Below are 23,898 nucleotides of genomic sequence, written 5' to 3'. Positions count from 1 at the left end.
TTTTTAAATATTAAATTGTATTAACAAATTATCAGAGAAATTTCCTATAAATTTGTCTCTTTTGCCTTGGGGGCCACCCATTCCTATTAGCTGAAAAACAAGTATTTTCTAGAGGATTGATTTATGGCATTAACCCCAGGAATACAGCTCTTATTGATGCCTGCTTGGTACAGTGCAAGATGAACCCAGCAGCACATTAGGATATTGGAAAAGATGACAGCTGTTTAAATGGTAAATCATTTTTATTGACGGGATATTCACATCAAACACAAAAGTAACGCTAGGTCTTCTCCTAGGGGACTAGGGCGGAAGAAATTTCAGTTTAGCTTCTTGCTGAGCTCATGATGTACTCCCCTGGGAAACAGTTCTCCCGTAAGAGTCAGGGAAAGGTGGTCTGAAACAAAGGCTTAAACAAAAGTAGCACCAGAAGGACCAGGTCAGGTACCAATAATCACATATTCCACCCATTCAGGAGTTTCAGTATGTGAAATTATTGCACTTGTAAGAAGTAAATGATAGTAAATTACCAAACCCAATGATTTAAAACAGTTTGATGAATTCTGAACTAAGCAATTTCAAAAATGGTTTTGAGTTTCCCGTCAAAGGAAACCTGGCTAGGACAGCTAACTGTAGCCACTTACTTTTAAAAACGAGGATAGAGGACCAAATTTTATTTCTAAACTGTAATTGCACTAAGAGAGGCTGTTTTACATAGTGGTATGAATTTGGTCCACATGAAATACATCGTTATAAAAATAAACAAGTTTGTTTTTGTAAAAAATAACATTGCATTCCTTTGTTCAAATTGCACAGTACAAACAAGCTATCTAAATTAATACTGTTATAAGGTAATTAGAAGTACATACAGTGGGTATGTGTTTAGTCTGAAGCAATTAGGGAGTATGCAGTTTTCATAATATATGAAAACTAAAATTAAGTCATATCTAGAAATACATAAAATATTTTTAAAATTACAATGAAGAATGCATTCTTTACATACTAATTTTTAGTTAGCCATGATAATACAGGATTCAGTATATTTACATAAAAGTCCATTTTTACTCAATTTACAAAAGCAATAAATAAGAAACTACATCAATTTGCACAAAACCGGTTTCGTTTCATGATTGGTGTGACCATTTCTGTTATTTTATGACCAAGCCAATAAAATAAACCTGTCTTCCCCTATGAACCAACCTGTCTTCCTCTATGAAGACTGCTCATATTTGGAAAGAAGAGCAAGCCCTGTTTTTATTCCAAGAGTGAGTATACATAGCCATGCAGAATCCAGCATAAACCTTACAAATTATAATACAAGCCCTAAAAATATGAACAGTGCCTTTGAGTATATTTACACAGGTTATTCACAAAAAGATAAAGTTCTTGATACAAAATAGTTTAGTGGTATCTAACACATAATTAGACAAGAACCTCTCCGACCTCTACCCATGCTGGTCCAGCAGGAATGCCGCTGGCACACTGACTCACAGGTAAAGTGCTCCCATCATTCAGGACTGGCATGTGCTGTGCCAGGGCAGGCATCTGCTCAGAAGGCCCGGCTGAGTCCAGTGCTCTCAATCTAGGGCATTCCAGGTAGCTCAGATACCCGACAAGCTACAGCAAGCACATGAGCATTTATTTTTTAAAAAAGCAGCCTGCACACACTGAACCAGAAAACATGTAAGAAGCTATATGTAGTGAAAAAGCAAGCTCATCTGGGGCAAAACAATCTCTATGGTTTAAGAGCTACCAACCTTTAAGAATAAAACCAAAATATTCTCATGTACATCTGTACAGTATTCTTTATTACTTTCCACCAAAGCTTTAAAAAATTTTTTTTATGAAAGATGATTTATTCTGATATCACATTTTTTTGGAGTCAAGGAGATTTCTTAGAGAAGAGTTAGTTAAAATTTAATACCTTACCAGAGTCTCTGAGCTGAGCTCCCTGGTTAAATCATCCAACGAGGTCACAGTGTCCTCATTTGCACGCACGCACACACGCACGCTGCTGCTGCTAATACTGCCGAGGTGACGGCACCTCACTGTTGTTAGGACACACAACAGTCGTAAGTCCCATCCTGAAAAGTCTCCTCCACCTCTGCGCGGGCTGTGTTCTCCTCTTTCCGGCTGACCACACCACCACCTCCGACCTCGCCCTGGGGGGTGCTTCCATGGCCCGAGGAGCCCCTGCTCTCCTCTGCCCGGGGACTAGTCTGTTCAGGAGTCTTACCCACAGTTATTGGCTGGAAGGCTTCAGGATGGACCTGCTCTTCTGTTATCTCACTGAGCTTCTGTAATTGTGGCTTAATGATGTTCAAAAATGGCTTATATCCAGGACTAAGTAAAAGAAAGAGGAAATTAGTTTTCATCTGCCATATTCAAAAGGCTCCATAGAGTGTTATGTACATACTAGAGGCCCGGTGCATGAAATCTGTACATGGGCAGGATTCCTAGGCCTGGCCTATGATCAGGGTTGATCAGGGCCTTCTGGCTGCTGGCTGGAGCCTTCCTTCATTCTGCGCCCACCCCTTAGTGGTCAGTGCACATTATAGTGAGTGATTGAACTCCGGTCTCCTGGTCGAATTCCTGAGGGGACACTTTGCATATCAGCCTTTATATATACAAATATACTTTTTCTGTTGATTTCAGAGAGGAAGAGAGAGACAGAATCATAATGATGAGGAAGAATCATTGATAGGCTGCCTTCTACATCCCCCCCATTGGGGCTCACACTCACAACCTGGGAATGTGCCCTGACAGGGAATCGAACCATGACCTCCTGGTTTATAGGTTGATGCTCAATCACTGAGCGATACTGGCCGGACATTACAGTGTTATTGGAAAATCTCTACTAAACACAGATTCAGTAAGGTCAATGATTGATTATGAGGGAAGAGGAGGCAGCAAGGGAAGTAGGAAGGGAAGGTTTCTTAGGTGCCCTGGCCAGCATAGAAGGGCTGCACATAGCATTAGCGTGAGTCTTACATTTCTGAGCACTAGGAGCAAATTACCTAGTATTACAATTAAAAATCATATTCCACAGTGTAAGGACCAACAGGACTTTAGACTGGAAAAAGAACTTTCCAATGAAGGAAAACTACATCCAAGTAAGGGAAGCCCCCAAATCCACACACAATCGGTAAGGGCTAGAACCCCAGGCGCCTAACTTCTATCCACTGCTTCTTTTTTTAAACTAAAATATCCTTTATTCTGTATGTCCTAATAGAGTTTTATTAGCATCCACTACTCTTCTTTTTAAAAATATGTTTTTATTGATTTGTAGAGAGAGAAAGGGAGAGGGACAGGGAGATAGAAATATTGATGAGAGAGAAATATAGATCAGCTGCCTCCTGCATGCCCCCTACTAGGGATCCAGCCTGCAACCTGGGCATGGGCCCTGATCTGGAAACAAACCTCTTTGTTCATGGATCGATGCTCAACCACTGAGCCACACTGGCCGGGCCATCCACTACTCTTAATTTGGTTTGCTAGTAATGGCCATGCAATGTTAAATTCATATAGACTAAGCTTTTATTTTTTTCAAGAAGAAAATTTTAAGTTATTTAATTCTACAGAACCACAAACCTTAAGTTCCAGTCTTAATTCATAAGCCGGTCAGAGAAAGATAAATATCCATGATCTCACTCATTTGTGGAATATAATGAACAATATAAACTGATGAACAAAAACAGATCCAGAGACAGAGAAGCATAGATCAGACCATCAAACTTCAGAGGGAAGACAGGGGAGGGGAGGGGGAAAGGAGAGAGATCAATCAAAGGACTTGTGTGCATGCATATAAGCCAAACCAATGGACACAGACACCAGGTGGGTGAGGGCATGAGTGTGTGTGTGTGGGGGGCAATTGGGGGGTAAAGAACACATATGTAATGCCTTAATCAATAAAGAAAACCAAAAACAAAACAAAAAAAGATCATTTGTGCTGCATCAATCTTAAGTCAGTGATATGCATTCCATTTTAAAAAGACCAACACACTCTCACTGGATATCAATCATTTAAATATTTGGGACAGAACAGTAACTAAAGAACACAGCCTTAAAATGAACATATTAAAGCATTTTTATACTGACCAACCTAAAATCTCTAAATAAATGAACCAGAGCTAAGCCTTAATGGGAAAGGACAGGGTTCACCAATGAACAGCAGAGAATCAAGCTGTCAAACGAGCACTTACCAGTCTGCAGAGGCCCACCGGTCCACCGCATGGAGCCCTGTCTTTATGTTCTGTAACATCTCTCCGTCTACCTCTGTCGTCTGTATAATCACCAAAATCTGGTTGATTATTGAGGATTCTCTAAGAATCAAGCCTATGACAATGCACCAGTCCAGACATCCTGCCTCCATGAAGATGTGTAGCAAATACCTATACACAAACAGGAACAGAATAACTGAGAAGGAAATATGGAGCTAAGAAGAATCTAGATGTCAGAAGGGCAGTCTACCAGGAAAGTAGCCCCTGCACCTTATTTGCCCAAATATCCCAAGTAGGGATTCTGTATTTTCAAAAGGCCGAGGAACTCACCGCAGCTGGACCTGGGATTTGTGAGGCCCTTTACTGGCCAACTCCATGGAGATGTGCTCCAGCTCCGACTGAGTTAAACTGAGTGTGGAGAAGTTTTCATCCACCACTGTCCAGTCCCCGTCCACCATGGAGCTACTTTCAGTCAAGTCTGTGGCTGAACCGATACTGCATTCATCACCTGATGAAGAAGTGCCAAAAGTTATAAACAAACTTCATGTGGAAAATGTTTTAACTTTAGTTTTAAATACTGGCTGTTTCTTAGATGTTGATTTCTCTAGAAGAGTTTGAAACTAAAATATAAACCCATTGCTAAAATTCCCAAGCTATATTAACAGTGGTAGATTTTTTTTAAAAAAGCCATTAGAGCCTGACCAGTGTAGCCCAGTGGTTGAATGCTGACCTATGAACCACGAGGTCACGGTTCGATTCCTGATCAGGGCATATGCCTGGGTTATGGGCTCGATCCCCATTGAGGGGTGTTTAGGAAACAACCAATCAATGATTCTCATCATTGATGTTTCTCTCTCTCTCCCTCTCCCTTCCTCTCTGAAATGGATAAAAACCTGTATTTTTAAAAAAACCATTAGAGAGGTAACCAGGCATTGTGTGCCTTCACATGGAAAAATATGCCACTACCTATTTAAAAAAAAAAAAAAAAAAAAAAAGCTATATTCTGCTCAAGTCTCTAGATTTAATTACCAATTGGCAAGAAAAACAGAGAAAACTGTTAAACTAAATCATCAAGATGCAATTACCAAAATCCACATTATGGGAAAATCCATTAAGCAAGTTTCTTCAATGTATAAGTAGGTAGAAGAAGAAGAAGAAAAAAAAATGGGGAGGGGAGCAATCACTAAAAAGAGAATTAAAAACGTAAGAATCTCAATGTATCAAAAACAATGGGACTCTGAAAGCTTACTGGATATCTAATGGGTTAAAAATTTAGAAGGATGATATGGTATTATGGCTATTTTTTTAGAGTCCTTTTAGAGATAAATACTAAAATATTCACAAAATATACACTGAGTGGCCAGTTTTTTATGATCTCTGAATGCATAATAATCTGGCCACACAGTGTATATCCAATATAATAAAAGGCTAATAAGCAAATTGCCCCCTCGACCAGGAGTTTGACCAGCAGGCAGGCCAGCCAACTGCCCATGTTCCCTCCCCCTGGCTAGGCTGTACCGGGTCTCTAAAATACACACACACACACACACACACACACACACACACACACACACTCTGAGTGGCCAGATTATTATGTGTTCATAGATCATAATAATCGGGCCACTCCGTGTATGTTTTGAATTTGGTTAAAAAAAATACAGGAGGGGGAAGTGGTCAAACAAATTTGGTCATGAGTTGGTAATTGAAGCTGGGTGATGGATATGTGGAACCATTATACTATTATCTCAACCTTTATGTCTGAAATGATTTTTAAAAAATATATTTTTATTGATTTTTTTACAGAGAGAAAGGGAGAGGAATAGAGAGAAACATCGATGAGAGAGAAACATCAATCAGTTGCCTCTTGCACACCCCCTACTGGGGATGTGCCTGCAACCAAGGTACATGCCTTGACTGGAATCGAACCTGGGACCCTTCAGTCTGTAGGCCGACACTCTATCCACTGAGCCAAATCGGTTAGGGCTGAAATGATCTCTTTAAAAAGTTTCTTAAAAACAAACAAACAAACAAACAAACAAACAAGCAATGGGCCCTGGCCAGCTTGGCTCAATGGATAGAGCATCCCAGGCTTGATTCAGGCCAAGAGCATGTATCTCATTTGCAGGCTCCTCCCTGGCCCAGGGGGTGTGTGCAGGAGGCAATCAATCGATGTATTTCTCTCACATGGATGTTTCTCTCTGTCTTTTCCTCTCTCTTCCACTCTCCCCCGCAAAAACACATCCGTGGAAAATATGCTCAGGCGAGAATTTTAAAAAAAGAAGAGAGAGCAACGGTATTACCTCATGTCCATGATGATGGCTAATATTAAAAAAACAAACAGCGAATAAGTGTGGGTGATGATGTGGAGAAACCTGAACACCCTTGTCAACATTGGTGGGAATGTAAAATGGTGTAGCTATTATGGATGGCTTCTCAGAAAATAAATAAAAACAGAATTGCCAAATGATCTGACAATCCCACTTTTGGATATATACCCCAAAGAACTAAAAACAGTATCAAAGAGATATATACTTTCATGTTCACTACAGCATTATAATAACCAAAGATGGAACAACCCAAATATACATCAGTAGATGGATGAACAAACAAAATGTGGTATAAACATACAATGAAATATTACCCTATCTAATAAAGTAAGTTCTCATGCATTCAACAACAGGGATGAACTTTGAGAATGTTATGCTGATGGAAATAAGCCAATTATAAAAAGACAAATACTGCATAATTCCTTTTACATGAGGTATCTAAAGAAGTGAAATTCAGAGAGATAAAAAATAGAATAGTATTTGCCAGTAGTTGGGGAGTGAGGAATGGGAAGTAGTTATGAATGGGTACAGCGTTTTAGTTTGTAAGATGAAAGAGTTCTGATACTGGTAGAACAATGTGAATGGAAAATGTAAACACTACTGAACTGTACACTTAAAAATGGTTAAGATGGTAAATTTTTTATATATTCTACCACAGTTGGAAAAAAATAATGGCATCTATAAGCCTACCCACATAGCTTATAGGATGACAGGTGAATACCTGGCCATTAAGAAAACTGCAGAAAATCAGATTAGTTAGTACTAGTTGCTCCAAATTATATAAACCTAAGCAACATACATCACTTTAAAAATTCCTCAAATTTTATCTTACCCATTTCTTTCTTAAATTTTTCTTTTATTGATTTTTAGAGAGAAAGGAAGAGGGAGAGATAGAAACATCAACGGTGAGAGAGAATCATTGATTGGCTGCCTCCTGCATGCCCCCTAATGGGGATTGAGCCCACAACCTGGGCATGTGCTTAGACAGGGAATCAAACTAGTAATCTCTTAGTTTCTAGGTTGACGCTCAATCGCTGAGCCACACTGGCCAGGCCTTACCCATTACTTTAAGAGCAAAGGTTGGCATACATATTTTGGTAAAGAGCCAGATAGTAAATATTTTAGGGTTTAAAGTGTAAGAGGCAAAATTTAGGATATTATGTAGGAAATTAAAACAAAATGTCCACATCTTAAAATAAACAAAATAAAAAGAAGATAACTGAGTACAATTTTTTATGACACAGGTATACTTATGAGAAAAATGGAATTTTTATATGGGGATAGTTAACATTCTGCTTACATGAGGTTCAAAGTCAGTGTTTCTGTACATTAAAATCTATTGCAAAAGTTCAACTATTAGTGCTGATATATAATAAGATTTTGCCTATTTCATTTTACCTAAAGTAAATATGGTGGCATAAAGTCAAGGTCAATTGGCCTGGTTCTAGCAACCCTCACCTACCCAGCAGATGCTAACGGGTAGTCCTCAAGGAAACATCTTCAAAGAAGAACGAAGTTTTCTCTCTGGGTGAAGTGCTGCAGCACCTGAACTCCCTCCCAAAGGAACTGAAGAAGAGCTGGGTCTTAAAGTGACACTCACCTTTGTTAGATAAAGGTGACAGGAAGGCCTCTTGCATTTGTGGTCCTGGGGATGAGGCTGTGTCTATCTCATGGTGGGTAGGGCCAATGTTGCTGAGCCAGCTCTGACTTCGTTGGACATTAGAAAGGCCAGCATCTAGTTCAAGGTTTAAGAAACGGTCAGCTGATTGAGACTTTAACAGCTGCTCTCCCACTGCAAAGCAAGTCCAAAAACAAGAAAATGGAAATTCAAGATGCACACACTGCCATTTCCAATTCAGTTATTTCAGCCTCTCTTCCCACACTCGCTCAATATTAGAAGTTCAAAGCCAATTACTATTCTACACTGCATCCCCTGCCCATAAATCAGGGCTGTGGGACTATAACAAAATGGACTGACTATATAATGCCACCTAAGAGTCATCTAATATCATCAAATCTTACTAGACCTAGGAAAAATTTTACTCTGTTCATCTTTGATGTGGTTTTCCTTGGTTCTAAGATGACATGAAGTTTCCAAGTGCCATAGTTAAAGATTTCTGTTTCAATTTTCTTAAGTGACAATTAGAACAGTCTTCCTTAAAAAGACCTGAACTAAAAAACTTTATCTTTTAATTTTTCTTTTACCAAAGTGCAGTTTCACTTTGTCCTCTCTTAGTTTAGAAGATGGGCTCTCAAAGATGCATTTTTACTATTTCTCTGGAATGAGCTCTGTCAGGTAAGGAACAATTCCAAACTCTCTTCCCATAATAAGTGTGGTAGTTCTATATTCATTCAATAACAATGGATATATTTATACATTGGATTTCAAGGTTAAAAAGTCTCTGAGACATAGGTTCTACTTTATTGACATCCTTGATCAAAATGGTGGATGATCTGACTGATGTACAAAAACTTGGCTTTTATCTCTTCCTGAGTTTGGAATGAAAAGACTTCTTTGAATATCAACTAACTGCAAAACGTCTAAGTTCCTGGAGTAGAATACACTCCCGTGACACAAGCTTGCACTACCTGCTCGGAGCTTGCCATTCTTGAAAGGAGAACTGAGAGAAGAGGCTGGGATGATGGGAAGTGGCCACAGGAAATCTTTGTGGAGTCTCTTCAGGGCTATTACAAAGTTGTCCACCCGGGCAGCGCGGGCACGCTCCTTGCAGAGCCAACTAATGAGTTCAAAGCCCAACTGGGCTGCAAAGCAACCCAGGTCCTTGAGCCGAACTTCTTCTAAGAGACGCCGAGCATGTCTCCAGAGCATCATGTCAATATACATGTTTTCTGCACAGTCGCTGTCTTTACTCCATCTGTAAGTGTGAACACAAGGAAGTTACAGAAAATCTTTACTGGAAGACTTCACATACTTTTACATAGTAGCACTGAGTGCGCTGATAGGGAGGAAATGAGAAGAAAAGTGAAATGAAGTCTCTTAGTGTGAGTTATGTAGTTATGTAAAAAATACAAATAAAAATAATTAAAAAAAATGAATGACTTCACCAAATCCAGTCTATCATCCCTTGCTCATGGGCGCTGGTGTGCCCACCTGGTCTGTAACGGTATGTGGTGCTTCTGGAGAGAGGCAGCACTGGAGCAAGCAGCATGGACACAAGTCTCAGCTCTGCACTCATTAGTTGTGTGAACATAACCAAGTTAATTTTCTGGACCTCTGTTTCTTCACCTGAATCATGTAGGTAACAACAGTACCTACCCTATGTACCCTTAAGTTCATTAGTTGTTGAAAAAATTAAAACCTACACATGTAAATGCCAGAACCATGCTTAGCACACAGTGAGCACTGAATCTGCATTAGGATTTAAGTTCAGTATGGCTGAGAAGCTTCTGTTTGCCTGACAACAGTTTATAGGTTGCATTTCACCTGTATATAGCCCAGGATTGTGTGTATGTTGCAAGTGGGAGTGATATTAATGGCTGTGATAAGAAAAAGCAGTTAAACATCACAATAAAAAAAAGTTCAGTAAGCTTTATGTGCCAGGCACTGCAGACACAATACGAACATTATGAAAGGATTAGGGAAGAGGGAAAAAAACAACAACAAACAGGAGCCAAGAACATGCAACACAAGAAGGAATATGGGCCTCACAAACGGGGAAATTCTATTTTATAAAGTTCAGTGTGAGTCCGTAGCTGACCTCTCAGAAGCAATAGCCCATGCATGGGGGATGGAGGTTTCCATCTCCAGATGCAATTCCTTGTTGCTCTCCCACTGTTTTAATGATTTCTCCATTCAAAGTCACAGGAGAGTCAAGCATATGAGGACTGAATTTTATTTTTTTTGTCAAGAGGTACAGTTGGAAAGGAGGATAAAACTGGTGACTGTAGGAAGGCTTTCGGTTTACCTGCAGTTTTATTATCTTCCTTTTTATCCTATAATCAAGTAATTTAAAGTTAATTACATTCAGAACAGGTATATCGAGACCTACTCTAAAACAAGGGGCAGAAACTGTAGAAGTGAACTATGGAAGAAGAAGTGAAGATTTTTGAGAATTGCAAAAGGAAGTGCAAGTAGATCAAGCAGTTATTTTCCTGAGATCTGCTTGTACAAATGCCCTGAAATGCACTGTGTCACTCAACGCCCTAAAAGCATAACAGTTTTTCATCCTTTTACCTTTTTCCCGAAGGCCCAGATGGCATACTTAGTGTTTTCTGTAAGCTGAATTTACTAGCAGGTACGTTGTCAGCGGACTGGGACAAACTGATGCTGCGGTTCCTGAAGAATTCAAATCCTCCGCTTGAACTGGGTTCCTGGGAGTGCACACAACGTGTGGCGCGGTTAGAGCGGATGCCACATGGGTATATGCCCAGAGAAGCTGCCCTATTTGCAACTAACCTGAGCTGTCGGTGTGGATGGAGGTGTCTCAGATTCTCCAGAGCCAATGGCTTTAAGAAATCGAATCATGTGCCGACATAAGTCCCACTTGCCTTGCTCCAGGGCTGTGTTGAACAGAAGTGTGGCATGTTGCCTGCTTACTGCTGGGACTTCCATATTCTACAAAAACAACCAAGGAAGACAAGCATTCCTTTTATACTGCAAATAATTTGGGAAACTATGAGCAACTCTTTATCTCCATGGTTCCCTAAACCCAGAGGAGAAATGAAACTGCAACCCTGCAGGGGACAAGTTAGCAGTAAAATTAAAGGAGCACTAGAAATATCAGACAAGAAAAGCTGAGGTGCATATTGTGATTACTGAACTCCACTACATGCCAGATCATTATATAAAACTCACACACACTCTTTCATTTCTCATAGAGAATAGGCAAAATAGGTACATCATTCCAATTTTACAGATGAGAAAACTGAGTTAAGTAACTTGAAACAAGAATAAAAATCTAGATTTGCCAGACTCCAAAAAAGCCCAGGTCTGTCTCCGGGGACAGCTTTCTGAGGATGGGACTTAAAATCGTTGCTTTGGGCAATAGTATGTAGTACTGTTACCCAAACGGCATCCTAAATAATTCTTTCACAAATTTGTTATCCTCACCCAAGGATATGTTTATTGATTTTAGAGAAAAAGGAAGGGAAAGAGAGAGCAAGAAAAACATTGATTTGAGTGACATGGATCGATTGCCTCCTGTACTTGCCCCAACTGGAGACTGAACCTGCAACCTAAGTATGTGCCTTGACCAGGAGTCAAACCTGCAAACCTTTCATGTACGGGACAACACTGGAAATCAACTAACCCACATGGTAGGGCTCTTCCAAAAATTTAACCTTCCTGCCTGCTTTGACCTTCACGGAAAGGTGATTAATAGACAAGTTTAACTGTAATTAATCCACAGCAACTTAGGAATTCTGATAGAACAAAAGTTTCCAATTTCATTGCTTCAGGGATCACTGAAAGTCTAAGGTGTGACCTAAAAAAACAATAACAAATGGCTGCATTCATTTGTTTCTATTTTTATGATTCTGTGGCTCTTTAAGATTAATCAAAGAATCAGAATTTCATGGCCGTCCAGCAGATACTCTGCTGGAATATTTCTGGTTTCAATCAGCTGTCAGGAAATCTGACAGCTGATTGTAGACAGGAAATCTGCTTCAGGCAGTCCGAAACCAGGTTTATGGTTAGCTTCTTACATCAGCAACAGAACTTTGCAATCAATGAAATTTTACATCAGACACACAGGAACAACAACTATCAAGCAGCCTTGTCAAATATATAATGAAGCAAATTTTTTAGAGTCTCAAAGAACATATTATTTTGAGAATTGCAATGACAGTAATTACTGTGGCAGGCCTGAGACCTCTTAACTCACCGTGGGAGCCTCATATAAGGTGCTCTGTTATAACCCAGTCTCTAACCAGAGTCCCTGCATCAAGTCCACATCACAAGAAAATACCCATTATGCTAGGGAGGCTCAGACAAACCCAGTAATATTCATGTTATATGTACTATAATACATATGACATTTCTTCATTATTACTCAAAATATTATAAACTCATCAGTCTGTTTTAGGCCTATTTATGGACAAACAGAATTTTTAAAACTCTATAATGTTACTATCAAGCAATGAATGCATAAATAAGTGGAATAACATGATGTTTCTCTGTGTCCCTTCCTCTCTCTGTGAAAATAAATACAATTAAAAAACCCTGCAATGTTCCTTTTTAATATTCAAAAACGTTTTGATAAAAAAAAAATTCTTCAAAAGAAAAAATATAAATTGAATAGAAAACAGGACTGAATTAATTCCTTAAGCACAATCAAAGTTTAAGATCATTAGAAGAAGTTTAAGATCATTGTAAGAAGAGAACGGTTACCTGTAAGATAATAAGGTAAGAGGCAGCTGTGTCCAAATCCTGAGCCATCAAACATTCCTCAAACAAGTCCTTGGGGTTTCCGACGGCTGCAAAAAGGTAGTTCCACAGGGCGTACTCGGTCTTCCTGGCACAATGCACAACCGTCTGCAGGAAGAGGGGGAACTCGGTGATAAACTTCGCCACCGTGGGAAGCAGAGGGTCGGGAATGGGCTCCCGGGAGGTAGCTTCCTCCTCCAGCACTTCGTGGAGCATGAGCTCCAGCACGTGAGGGAAGTAGGGCAGCGTGGAGCAGGACTGGGCCAGGAGCAAGGCCTGCTCCCCAAGGTTCCTGACCAGCAGCTGACGGAGGATGTGGTGGAGGTAGATCTGCGAGGTTCTCTCCACGACACAGAAGGGGAAGAGCACCTCCAGCTGGTCGCTGGCACTGCTCCGAGTGTACAGAGAGTCGTAGAGCACAGTGTCATTGACAGCACCGAGGACTAACGCGTCTTCAAACAGAACCGCCAGCGGGTAAATGTTGATGTGGAAAGGCAGCATGATCCGCTGGGACAAGAAGGAGTGGGGCTTGCGGTGGTCCCTGGGGAAGAGAGGGAGCCACACTTTCATCCCTGCCCCTCCACAGCTCAGCCAGAGGGCCTCCAGAAGGTGCCGCTTTTGTTTATTGGCTCGACACGTAGTCCATACATTTTCAACAGACTGAGCTAGTACAACAGGAGGACAGAATGGCAGCTGGAAAAGGAGACAAGAGTAAGGTTGTTTTTTCCTATTAAATCTGTAGGTTAAGTCTCTAGGCACTAATTTCCTAAGACTTTTAAAATGCGAGTACAACTTTTTAGGAAAATTATGGTAACTTAGAGTTAATAATAGTCCCCTGGCCTTTCAGAGTATGTGTATTTAAACCTAAAAACCAAAACCTATGAACATCACCAGTTTATACTATTTTCCATTAGAATTTGGAAATTCAGCCTAAGCAATAACATTTTTTTATTATTTCAGGACCTTATCCTTCAACCTTTACAAATTGTTTTATACCCTGAGGCTTAAGACTAATTTCATGTACTTTCTTAGTGTCCAAATCACAAGACAATACTCTCTTCTTAAATCATTTTATTTCCTCATCCTGATGCCATACATTCTTAACGTTCTAGACGATGTGCATTCACTCACCAGTTTCCTCTGGTTCGGGTTACTGTCCTTCTCCCGGATCTGTGGGCCTGAGCGGTCCCTCTGCATCATGATGAGCTGCCCTGCAAGATTCAGCATAATGCTTTCTGCATCACGAGCCTGAAGAAAAAGAAATTGAATCCATACGAAATTTTAGGTATGTTTTCAGTATTTTCTCCCCAACCCCTAAAGTTTACAGTTTAAACGACCAACAATATTTATTGAGTGTGTACCCTGTGTAGCCATTCTGTTAGGCTCTGTGGGTATGTACAAGAAGCTTTCTGACTAGGGTAGGAAGTGCCTAACACAATGTTACTAATGAACATGCAAATGAATTATCTTGGAAAAACTTAGAGATCTTCAGAAGTTCATAAAAATGAGAGTTCAATTCAGTGATCTAGGTGGCATAGCTAGAAAAGGCTTGAAGCATGAGGAAGACATACATGGGTAGGTGGGAAAGGTTTGGTACTCTAGTTGAAGAACAAATGTAAATTACATGCATAGGCTGGAATAATTCTTTTGGGAAAGAGAACAATCTGTCTAGATTAGGAGTATTATGAGAAAAACAGTGGATGCTAACAAATCTTCAGATATAAAGAGGAAGAGTAATTTGACTAAAAAAAAAATAAACCCCAAAACCCACAAAACAAAAGCTTACTGATATCCTATACATAAAAGGTAGGAAAAGAGAACTGAAGCAAATTCTATTTTCTTCAGCTGGACACATGCATTCAACATTTTCTAATGATAATACAGGTAACCACAACAGCATTTTCAGGCAATTTTAATGAACTCTTCAGAAACCTATAACCCAAAAGAAGGGATAACCTGTATCCTTTAAACCCTAAATCTAAAGGAAACCTACACAGCATCTCTTACCTCCCAAAATCCCCGAAAGATTATTCTCATTGAAGTTTCAGAGATAAGAGCTTCTTCTCATGGGGGAGGCATCTTACTGTTGAACTGTCCTCACTGCTAGCTTTTAAGAAATCTTTAATATTAATGAAGCCATGCTTTGCCGTAGCAATCTTGGTCTTCCCTCTGTGCAAGATGTATTCCATCTTATTTCCCATTATAGTTCGACCTCAATCTGCTCTTTACACAGTTAGATATTTCCTCTTTGTGAAATCCCCTCCTAAAACAGGGCACCCAGTACTACTCATGCTACTGATTGCCTATTATATTTGAGATATCAGAAGTCCCTTTTTTCCTAATATGAAAATGGCAAACATAATTGAAAGTATGAAAAATAGTATAATGAAGCCCCATATAACAATCACCCTAATTCACAATTATCAAGGTTTTGTTGTATTTGTTCTATCAATCCCTTTTATAAAATTTATTTTGCCAAAGTATTTTAAAGATAGCATGCCATTCTATCTCTATACACTTAATCTGCATCTCTAAAATGTATGACTGTTTGCTTACATAATCATAATGCCAGTATCACATCTAATAAAATTTACAACTCTTCCTTAGTATCATCTCTCAGTCCACACTTAAATATCTTTACTTGTTTTAACAGTGTCTCTTTATAGTCAGTCTAACTCAGGATATGCATTACATTTACCTGCCATGGCTCTAAAGTCTTATTTAGCAGAGTCTCCTCTTACTATACTTTTCTCTTCCATGTCATTAACCTGTTCTAGCTGGCCTACAGAATGTTCTACATTCTGTTTCCTGTGGTGTTAAAACTAAAATTCCCTGTATCTCCTGTGAATGGAAAATGTTTGTACAATTTGGGCTCAGTGTTTTTGGTAGTAACTCTTCATGTTGCATCACCAGGGAAGCATGGCACACCTCACTCTCCCACTTTAGTGATAAGATTTATTAAGACTAAGATATGACCACCTCATCCTTTCACTGTAAAGCCCCACCAACCTTTTGTCTGATGATTTCACCTAACAATAACCATTGCCTGAATCAGTTATTTCCTTGGATGACTCTTTAATTCTTACATTTTCCCCACATCATTTACCTAAAATTCTTCTGTAAAACAGAACTTTTCCTTATCAACTAGGACTACCTGGTTACCATGAGATATTTTGCAGAGGAAATGGGATCTTTATTTTAAAGGAGTTTCATGAAAGTGCCTTAATAGGAAGCAAAAGACAGAGTGAGCAGAGAGGAATGACAAATCTACATGGAATTTTCCTATGAAAATGGGTTCCACATTGACATGAAGTTTGGAAACCATTGGTTTAATGGAAGGAGCCTTGGAATAGAAGTTATGCAACCTGGGTCCTGGTGGCACCACTACATGCTTTCACCATAAAAGATAGCATTCTCCTTCCTCTTTCCTCGTCATTAACTAACGGAGTCCTCTAAACTTAAATCCATGCTACTTCTTTCCATCTTCTTTGTCACTGCCCAAGTTTGGGCCACTGAACTCAACTCACCTAGATCATTCATTACATTGCCTTCCAGAGACTTTTCCTACATCCTGTTTTGTCCTACTCTAGTTCATTTTCCTCCTGACAGTACATGTTATAAAGTTTACATGTAATAATATCCAGCTTAAAGTATTTTAGACTTTAAGATAGTCTGAAGTCTGTATCAACAACAGGACTCATGTCCTGACATTCTATGCTTCGGTCACCCTGAAACTCTTCCAATTCCCTGCACATGTCATGTTCTCTCTTAAGTACGGGTCTTTGTACTGCTGTTCCTTCGGCCTCAACCGCCTCTCCCTCTCCCCCTGCCCCCGCTTTACTTAGATTAGGGGTGTCGAACTCAATCAGAGAAGGGGCCAAAATCTAAAATCCAGCCTAAATCGCGGGCCGAATGGTTTACTGAACAGTCATAAACTGACAATGTCATAAACTGACAGCAGAGTGCAGTGATGACAGCGCGGTGCGGGCCACATTGCAAGGCCTGGTGGGCTGGATTTGGCCCGCGGGCCTTGTGTTTGACACATGTGACTTAGATAATCACCACTTGTTCTTCAGGTCTCCATCTGAATGGTACAGAAATCTTCTCTGATTGTTTAGACTACTACATGTTTTTGTTACACACACTTAGAGTAACCTGTACTACTTTTGATACATACCTCACAATTATAATTACTTATGTATATAATTACTTTTTAAAAAATATATACATTTTATTAATTTTTTACAGAGAGGAAGGGAGATGGATAGAGAGCTAGTAACATCGATGAGAGAGAAACTTCAATCAGCTGCCTCCTGTACACCCCCTACTGGGGATGTGCCTGCAACCAAGTTACATGCCCTTGACAGGAATTGAACCTGGGACCCTTCAGTCTGCAGGCCGACATTCTATCCACCGAGCCAAACCGGTTTTGGCTGTAACTACTTCTTTATTGCTGAGCAGAAACCATATTTAGCTTGTCACTATAACTCAGCATCTATATATAAGGCATATACTAGACAGTATTTATTTAGTGAACAAATAAACAGTTCCCAATATCAACTTAACAAAAAACTGAGATGACAATTCTAAAGAGCTCATAACAGAATGGTACCTGCTGTGGCATTTTCAAGGTGATTCCATTCTCTGTACTCACTGATGTCAGAGTGACAGATACTACCAGGAAAGGGTGAGGAATGTAGCGTGACATGGAGACTTCCTGAAGAACTTGGATACCAGCAGTAGTATTTGGACTGAAACAACAAAAAAGAAACCCACACACCTCAAAAACAATGCTAGCAAGGTTGCTCCTCCACACCCCGCTACTAAAAGTATTAGATTTCATGCTATGGAGACCCAAATGCCTTCTACCTATTGTTCCCTCTTCCCGAGTATCCTTTATTAGTAAGCAGCAGACTGACAAGGTTGAGGCATCCACAGGGAGATGAGGGAGAAAGAAAGGAAATAAGATGTAAAAGGGAAGAAAAGCTAGGGAAGAATGTATAAGAACAGTTTAGTTGGTTGAAAACGTTATAGTTCTATCTAGACTAGTAAGATTTCTTAATTTTTATCTTTACACTACTCCTCAATCACTGTGCTACTTTACCAAATACACACTTCATGGCTGCTTAAAAAAAGAAACAAACAAATAAAAAACCTGAGAGCAAAACAAAACTCGAGAGGCATGATCTAAATGCTGCAAGCCAACCAGATGCCCAGAGGAATGCAGGCGATGGGACTGCCCGCTTCTCCTGCCCAGACCACAGCAACCAGCTCGGTGGAAAAGGTGCATCTGCTGAGGACACGCTTCCTAATACCTTAAAGCTGCAGAGTCCTTAAATTTCCCCAGGTGTCCGGGATACTTGGGTAGTGACTGACCACTTGTTTTTAAGGTTGTGAAAAAATTAGTATCTGAAAGGTTTATCCCATCCCAAACTAGATATTTTCCCCCCAAATAAATCCAGTAAAATTACCTGAAGAAGTTAGTGCAGGCTTATTTATTTACTTACTTACTTTGGTAGTTAAAAAATGCTGTATGACTATCATCAATTAAAATGCCTTGTTTTTAAAACTCCTAAAACAAACAAAACCCCCACTAAATATGAAATTAGGGTAGCTTTTAAAAAATAAAAACTACAGCCCTAGCTGGTTTGGCTCAGTGGATAGAGCATCAGCCTGCAGACCAAAAGGTCCTGGGTTTGATTCAAGTCAAGGGCACATGCCTCGGGTTGTGGGGCCAGTAGGGGGCGTGCAGGAGGCAGTCAATCAATGATTCTCCTCATTGATGTTTCTATCTCTCTCCCTCTCCCTTCCTCTCTGAAATGAATAAAAATATATTAAAATAAAATAAAAACTAGAGGAAACATGATATACAGGAGCAAAGAGTGACTGTCACATGCTCTGGACTTACCCCTCAGACTTCCTCTCAATACTGTAAAGGCATATTGAGCAGTCAGCTCTAAACACTACCACCATGTCCCGGAAGACACTAAGCAGTAAGGTTTCTGCTTGTGCTTTGGTGATGTGAGCAAAGGCATTGTCCAGATTCGATGTTCGCAAGTAAACTCTGAGCTGCAGAAAACAGAAATAAAGAAAATTGGAAAAACAAGATGCCTACCAGAGATGCCTAAATTCATGTTCTTTATCTACTGATGTTTTTCAAATCAAAGGAGTTAAAAGGCTAATGTGAGCATGAATAATAAATGGATGTTTATATTTTGACAGGGAAGGTTCATTCTACAAATAATCAAAAGACGAAGTGATCAAAACTAAGACTGTACTATTATGATACTCCTTTTAGATTTGAATATTTAGACATGACTCAAAGACCAACAATTTCTCAAAAATAAACATACAAATTAATAAACAACCCTTACAAACTTTTCTTTTATTTTTTAACTTTTTACAAACTTTATAGAGAATGTCTAACAGATAAAAATCACTAGAAAAAGTTATCTAGAACTCCTTATTATTCCTTTAAATTTTTTTAAAAGTGGTAACCTGATAAAGAAAACACTATTGATAAATTCCAACAATATCAAGGAATCTCAAAATAATTGAGTGAAAGAAGACAAAAAAAAAAAAAGTATCATTCTATTTATAAAAATTTCTAGAAAAATGTAAACTAATTCAAAGTATCAGGTACAAGGTTGCCAGAGAATGAGGTGATGGGAAATTGTAGTTGGGAATGTGGGTCAGGAGGAAAAATTATAAGAAACCCAAAGGAAACTCTTAGGGATATATTTGTTATCTCAACTTTGGTGATTCTTGGTGTATAAATGTCATTACATTAAATTATATAATTTTAAAAAAAGGAGTAACCTAAAATGAAAATCCCCTGATCTAAAAATGCCTAATTCTTGATTAAAAAATAAAGATTTATTTATTTTCCAATAAATTATCTATAAAAAAAAAAAGGGTAATAAACTAATTAAACCGGGAGACCTTCCAGATGTCCTTCCAGACAAAGCCACGATGGCGGGCCAAGGCAGAGGTCATTAAGGGTGATCGGGCCAGCAGGGGAGCAGTTGGGGGTGATCAGGCTGGCAGGCAGAGTGGATAGGGGCAATCAGGCAGGCAAGCAGGTGAGCGGTTAGGAGCCAGCGGTCCGGGATTGCAAGAGGGATGTCCAACAGCCAGTTTAGGCCTGATCCCTGTGGCCCTGAGGGGTCCCAGACTAGAGAGGGTGCTGGCCAGGCTGAGGGACACCCCCCACCCCCACCCTGGTGCACAAGTTTTGTGCACTGGGCCACTACTTTTCATATAAAACAAAATAGTGATTAATATCTTTAAAAATAAAACAATGCTATTTTTGAGAGAAAAAAACTTACTTCTTCTTGACGGTCACTTATGTTATAACATGCAAGGACAATAAAATCATTCCACCAGGCTAAGCCACCTGTCACAATCATATTTTGCTCCTTAAAAGAAAAAAGAAAAATTACCTTTATTTATGCTGCCAGAAATTACATTAATGCACTAATAACATATTCTAAACAAATAATGAAAACTGAAGTTATTTCTGTTCTAGTCTCATTCTTCCAATTAAGCATTACTTAGGGCCTTTATTACTGATTCATATTCTATTGAAAATAAACATTTCTGTAAGATAGAAAATACATCATTCAAAATAATGGGAATAATGCAGCATCATTATTTGCACATTCAAAGACCCTGGCTTTATCATTTATCAGCTGCTTGATTCTGAATCCTAATTTCTTCTATAAAATGATAAGTAACAATAGTGCTCTCATTGGGTTGATATGAAGATCAATGAACTAACATATATGAAAGCATCTTAAAGTACCTGATACATGGTAGACACCCTTTAAATATTAATTTCCTATTTGATTCTTGCAAAATTCAACTGCATTTGTTTGTATGCTACCCAAATATTCCTATAACATGCACACAAGACAAACAGTAAAATGATCTCAAATTTTGTGGAAATATAGCCTGATTATATCAGATGAACTCAAGTTGGAATGTAAAAGTAAATCCTCAATTTAAAAAGTTATAGTCTCTGATCTTAAAGAAAATGAAAGACAAATTATCTCAACACAAAATCCTTCATCAAGTATCAAATACTTTATGAGAATTGACTCATTCATAATCCAACATCAGTTAATATTTGATTTTATTTCTAAATAAGCAATCAGTGATACATTGTAGTTATTTTATACTGAAGTCTTCTTTTACTTTAAGAAGTCAATTTTTAATTTAAAAAAGACTAACCTGGGTAATGTTTCCAAAAAGTTTCCATTTTTTGGTGATTAAAGAATAATGTGCAAAACCAAACTTGCCAACCACAGCAATATTCTGTCCAAGCTTATCAATAGCTGAAAACTGATTAAAGAATAATAATTAAAAACTCTTCCTTACAAATTTATATTCTTTTTTAGATATAAAGAGCTTAGTATTGCACCAGGCAAAAAGACTAACAAATTAAATGTAAAATTTAAAGTTTTATCCTATATAATAAAGAGGTAATATGCAAAATGACCATCATTCCAATACATAAGATAGCCACCCCCATGTGGTCCAAGATACCCACCCCCATGTGGATACAAGATGGTCACCACAAGATGGCCAGCAGGGGAGGGCAGTTGAGGGACACCAGGCCTGCAAGGGAGGGCAGTTGGGGGCGATCAGGCCTGCAGGGAGGACAGTTGGGGAGAGGGGGGCCAGGCCTGCAGAGGAGGGCAGATGGGGAGGGCCCAGGCCTGCAGGGGAGGACAGATGGGGGGGGGGGGCAGACCTGCAGGGGAGGGCAAATGGGAGGGACCAGGCCTGCAGGGGAGAGCAAATGGGAGGGGCCAGACCTGCAGGGGAGGACAGTTAGGAGTGGCAGGGCCAGCAGGGAAGGGAAGTTGGGGGCGACCAGGCCTGCAGGGGAGGGCAGTTGGAGGCGACCAGGCTGGCAGAGGAGGGCAGTTAGGAGCAATTGGTCTGACAGGGGAGCAGTTAGGCATCGATCAGGCTGGCAGGGGAGTGGTTAGGGGGTGATCAGGCTTGCAGGCAGGCAAGCGTTTGGGAGCCAGAAGTCCTGGATAGTGAGAGGGTGCAGGCTGGGCTGAAGGACACCCCTTTCCCCCGTGCATGGATTTCGTATATTTATATACAACTTACATTTAACTAAATTATAGATATTTATATTTATATACAACTAGTATATTTATATACAACTTACATTTAACTAAATTATAGATGTTATAAACTAACAGCGTAAAAAGGATCAAGTATTAAAATCTTTACTTTTATTAATGCACTCATTGAAAGGCTCAATTCCCAGAATGCCTCTTAATAGCAAATGCTATCCAATGAAAGTTAACACCAATAAAATAACTTACCCGTATAGGCCAATTGCTCTCTAGATAGGTGCTGGAAATCTAAAGAAAATAACACATTAGTTTGGTAAGACTTATGAAATGAATTTAAACCTTAAAGTATTAATGTCACAATATGAGATTCATTTTCTCATACAATGTTTAAAGAGTGTCCAAATATGGGTATTACTAACAGAGTACTTGGCATTTACCATTTGTATACCAGCCAATATTTCACATCTTCTCTCTTAGTTATGTTTCATTCTAAGTTTCTAGACACCAGGCTTTTCTTTATCTTTTTCTCTACACAGTTTTTCTTTGTTTTAAATATTCAATACACAGCAAACACGAACTGACAAAAGATTTTTAGAGATGCACCCACAGGGCCGCCAAGCACTGTGTAGATGTTATCTACAGTTTGGGCTTGCTGATCAGAACTATCCTCAAAAACAACCTTACCTAATAAAATTAGAGCTCCTGCAAGAGCTTTGTTTTTATTATTTTTATATTTTTTCATTTCTGAATAGAAAAGCAATGCATGCTTATAAAATTTTTAAAAATTAAACAATATAATAATGTACAAAGTACAAAATGAAATGCTCCTGTAACATCACTGCTCAGGGCTAACTACTGGGTAGTTCTTACTCTATCTCTAAACAAACATCCATGTACATGTAATATTGTGTATAAGCTACTACTTTTATTGAGGTGTCATTTATAGGAACTTTTATATTACCCATATTAACTCTTCGTCTGCAACCTAAAGAGTAAAAGTGCCTCCTCATGTCGTCTGTCTTACATCTGTGTACATGGAGTCTTTGTATCACTCCAACAAAAATTTTAAACTTAAATTCTCTATGAGCTATCAATGTAGATTAAATAGGTTACAGCTTTACAAAGACCGATTTTCTTTTACTAACCTACTAGTTAAGTCATTTTCATAAACATGTGGTGAATGTGGAGTGAAAATTAACAGAACGAGAGAACAAGGAAAGAATCTCCTGATCTTGGAATAAGAGAACCTTCAATTTATTTAAATTTATATTCATTTTACTCCAAGAAAAAGAATTACATATTCAAAAAAAGAAAGCCAAATTAAAAAGTCAGGAAAATGTTATCAAATCCAGTGGAATTCTTTGCATGATACAAAGATAAAACAAAACCAAGTAAAAAATAATATGCTGAAAACATCTGCATTAACCTGGACAAAGTTTATTATATGATAAAACCATTTGTTAGACTTTACTTGTTATCTAGTAAGCCAACCTATATTCTAAATAAATTACTAGCTGTTTGTACATTAGAAAATTTTAACTCCAGTGCTGGAATTAAAGATAAACAGTGTCACAATATATGCTTGAAGAATGCTTAACTTGTATCTTAATGGATATGCCATATTTTTTCAGGCCAATAATAAAACTCACTTGATGGGTGAAATTAATTCAGAATAATGATAATCTAAGGTCATGAACAGGTGGCAAAATAAAAGATGAAAGCAGTGTTGTAGGAGGCTGTAAGCAAAATTCTTTTCTTTTCTGGATGAAGAAAACAGGCACCTGAAGGATGTATCTGGAGTAGAACTGGGCCAGCCACCCATGACACTGAAAAGAACCCCTTTCCCCAATATCTTGGTGTTTCATAAGCAT

At 38.9% G+C, this 23,898-nt stretch overlaps 1 protein-coding gene across 5 annotated transcripts in view; it reads right to left on the bottom strand.

The window, feature by feature from the left end:
• RIC1 (RIC1 homolog, RAB6A GEF complex partner 1) overlaps positions 1–23,898 on the bottom strand; it is a 93,022-nt gene continuing 69,124 nt past the window's right edge. For 4 of the 5 annotated variants that reach the window (XM_084899576.1, XM_084899577.1, XM_084899575.1 and 1 more), the window contains 14 exons: positions 22,277–22,315; positions 21,162–21,272; positions 20,258–20,347; positions 18,838–18,998; positions 17,542–17,680; positions 14,061–14,177; positions 12,894–13,622; positions 10,962–11,120; positions 10,740–10,876; positions 9,134–9,420; positions 8,145–8,336; positions 4,548–4,725; positions 4,200–4,388; positions 1–2,340 (listed from right to left, as the gene is read on the bottom strand). In XM_084899576.1, coding sequence (XP_084755702.1) covers positions 2,052–2,340; positions 4,200–4,388; positions 4,548–4,725; positions 8,145–8,336; positions 9,134–9,420; positions 10,740–10,876; positions 10,962–11,120; positions 12,894–13,622; positions 14,061–14,177; positions 17,542–17,680; positions 18,838–18,998; positions 20,258–20,347; positions 21,162–21,272; positions 22,277–22,315 — 2,817 coding nt within the window. In that variant the 3' untranslated portion in view covers positions 1–2,051. The remainder of the gene's footprint in view (positions 2,341–4,199; positions 4,389–4,547; positions 4,726–8,144; positions 8,337–9,133; positions 9,421–10,739; positions 10,877–10,961; positions 11,121–12,893; positions 13,623–14,060; positions 14,178–17,541; positions 17,681–18,837; positions 18,999–20,257; positions 20,348–21,161; positions 21,273–22,276; positions 22,316–23,898) is intronic. The other variant, XM_084899578.1, reaches the window with a different exon arrangement.

The sequence above is a fragment of the Pipistrellus hanaki genome (genome assembly GCF_964339955.1).
Source record: "Pipistrellus hanaki genome assembly, chromosome: 11".
NCBI lineage: Eukaryota > Metazoa > Chordata > Mammalia > Chiroptera > Vespertilionidae > Pipistrellus > Pipistrellus hanaki.
Note: the sequence above shows the minus strand (reverse complement) of the source record. Positions and strands in the feature narration are given on the sequence as shown.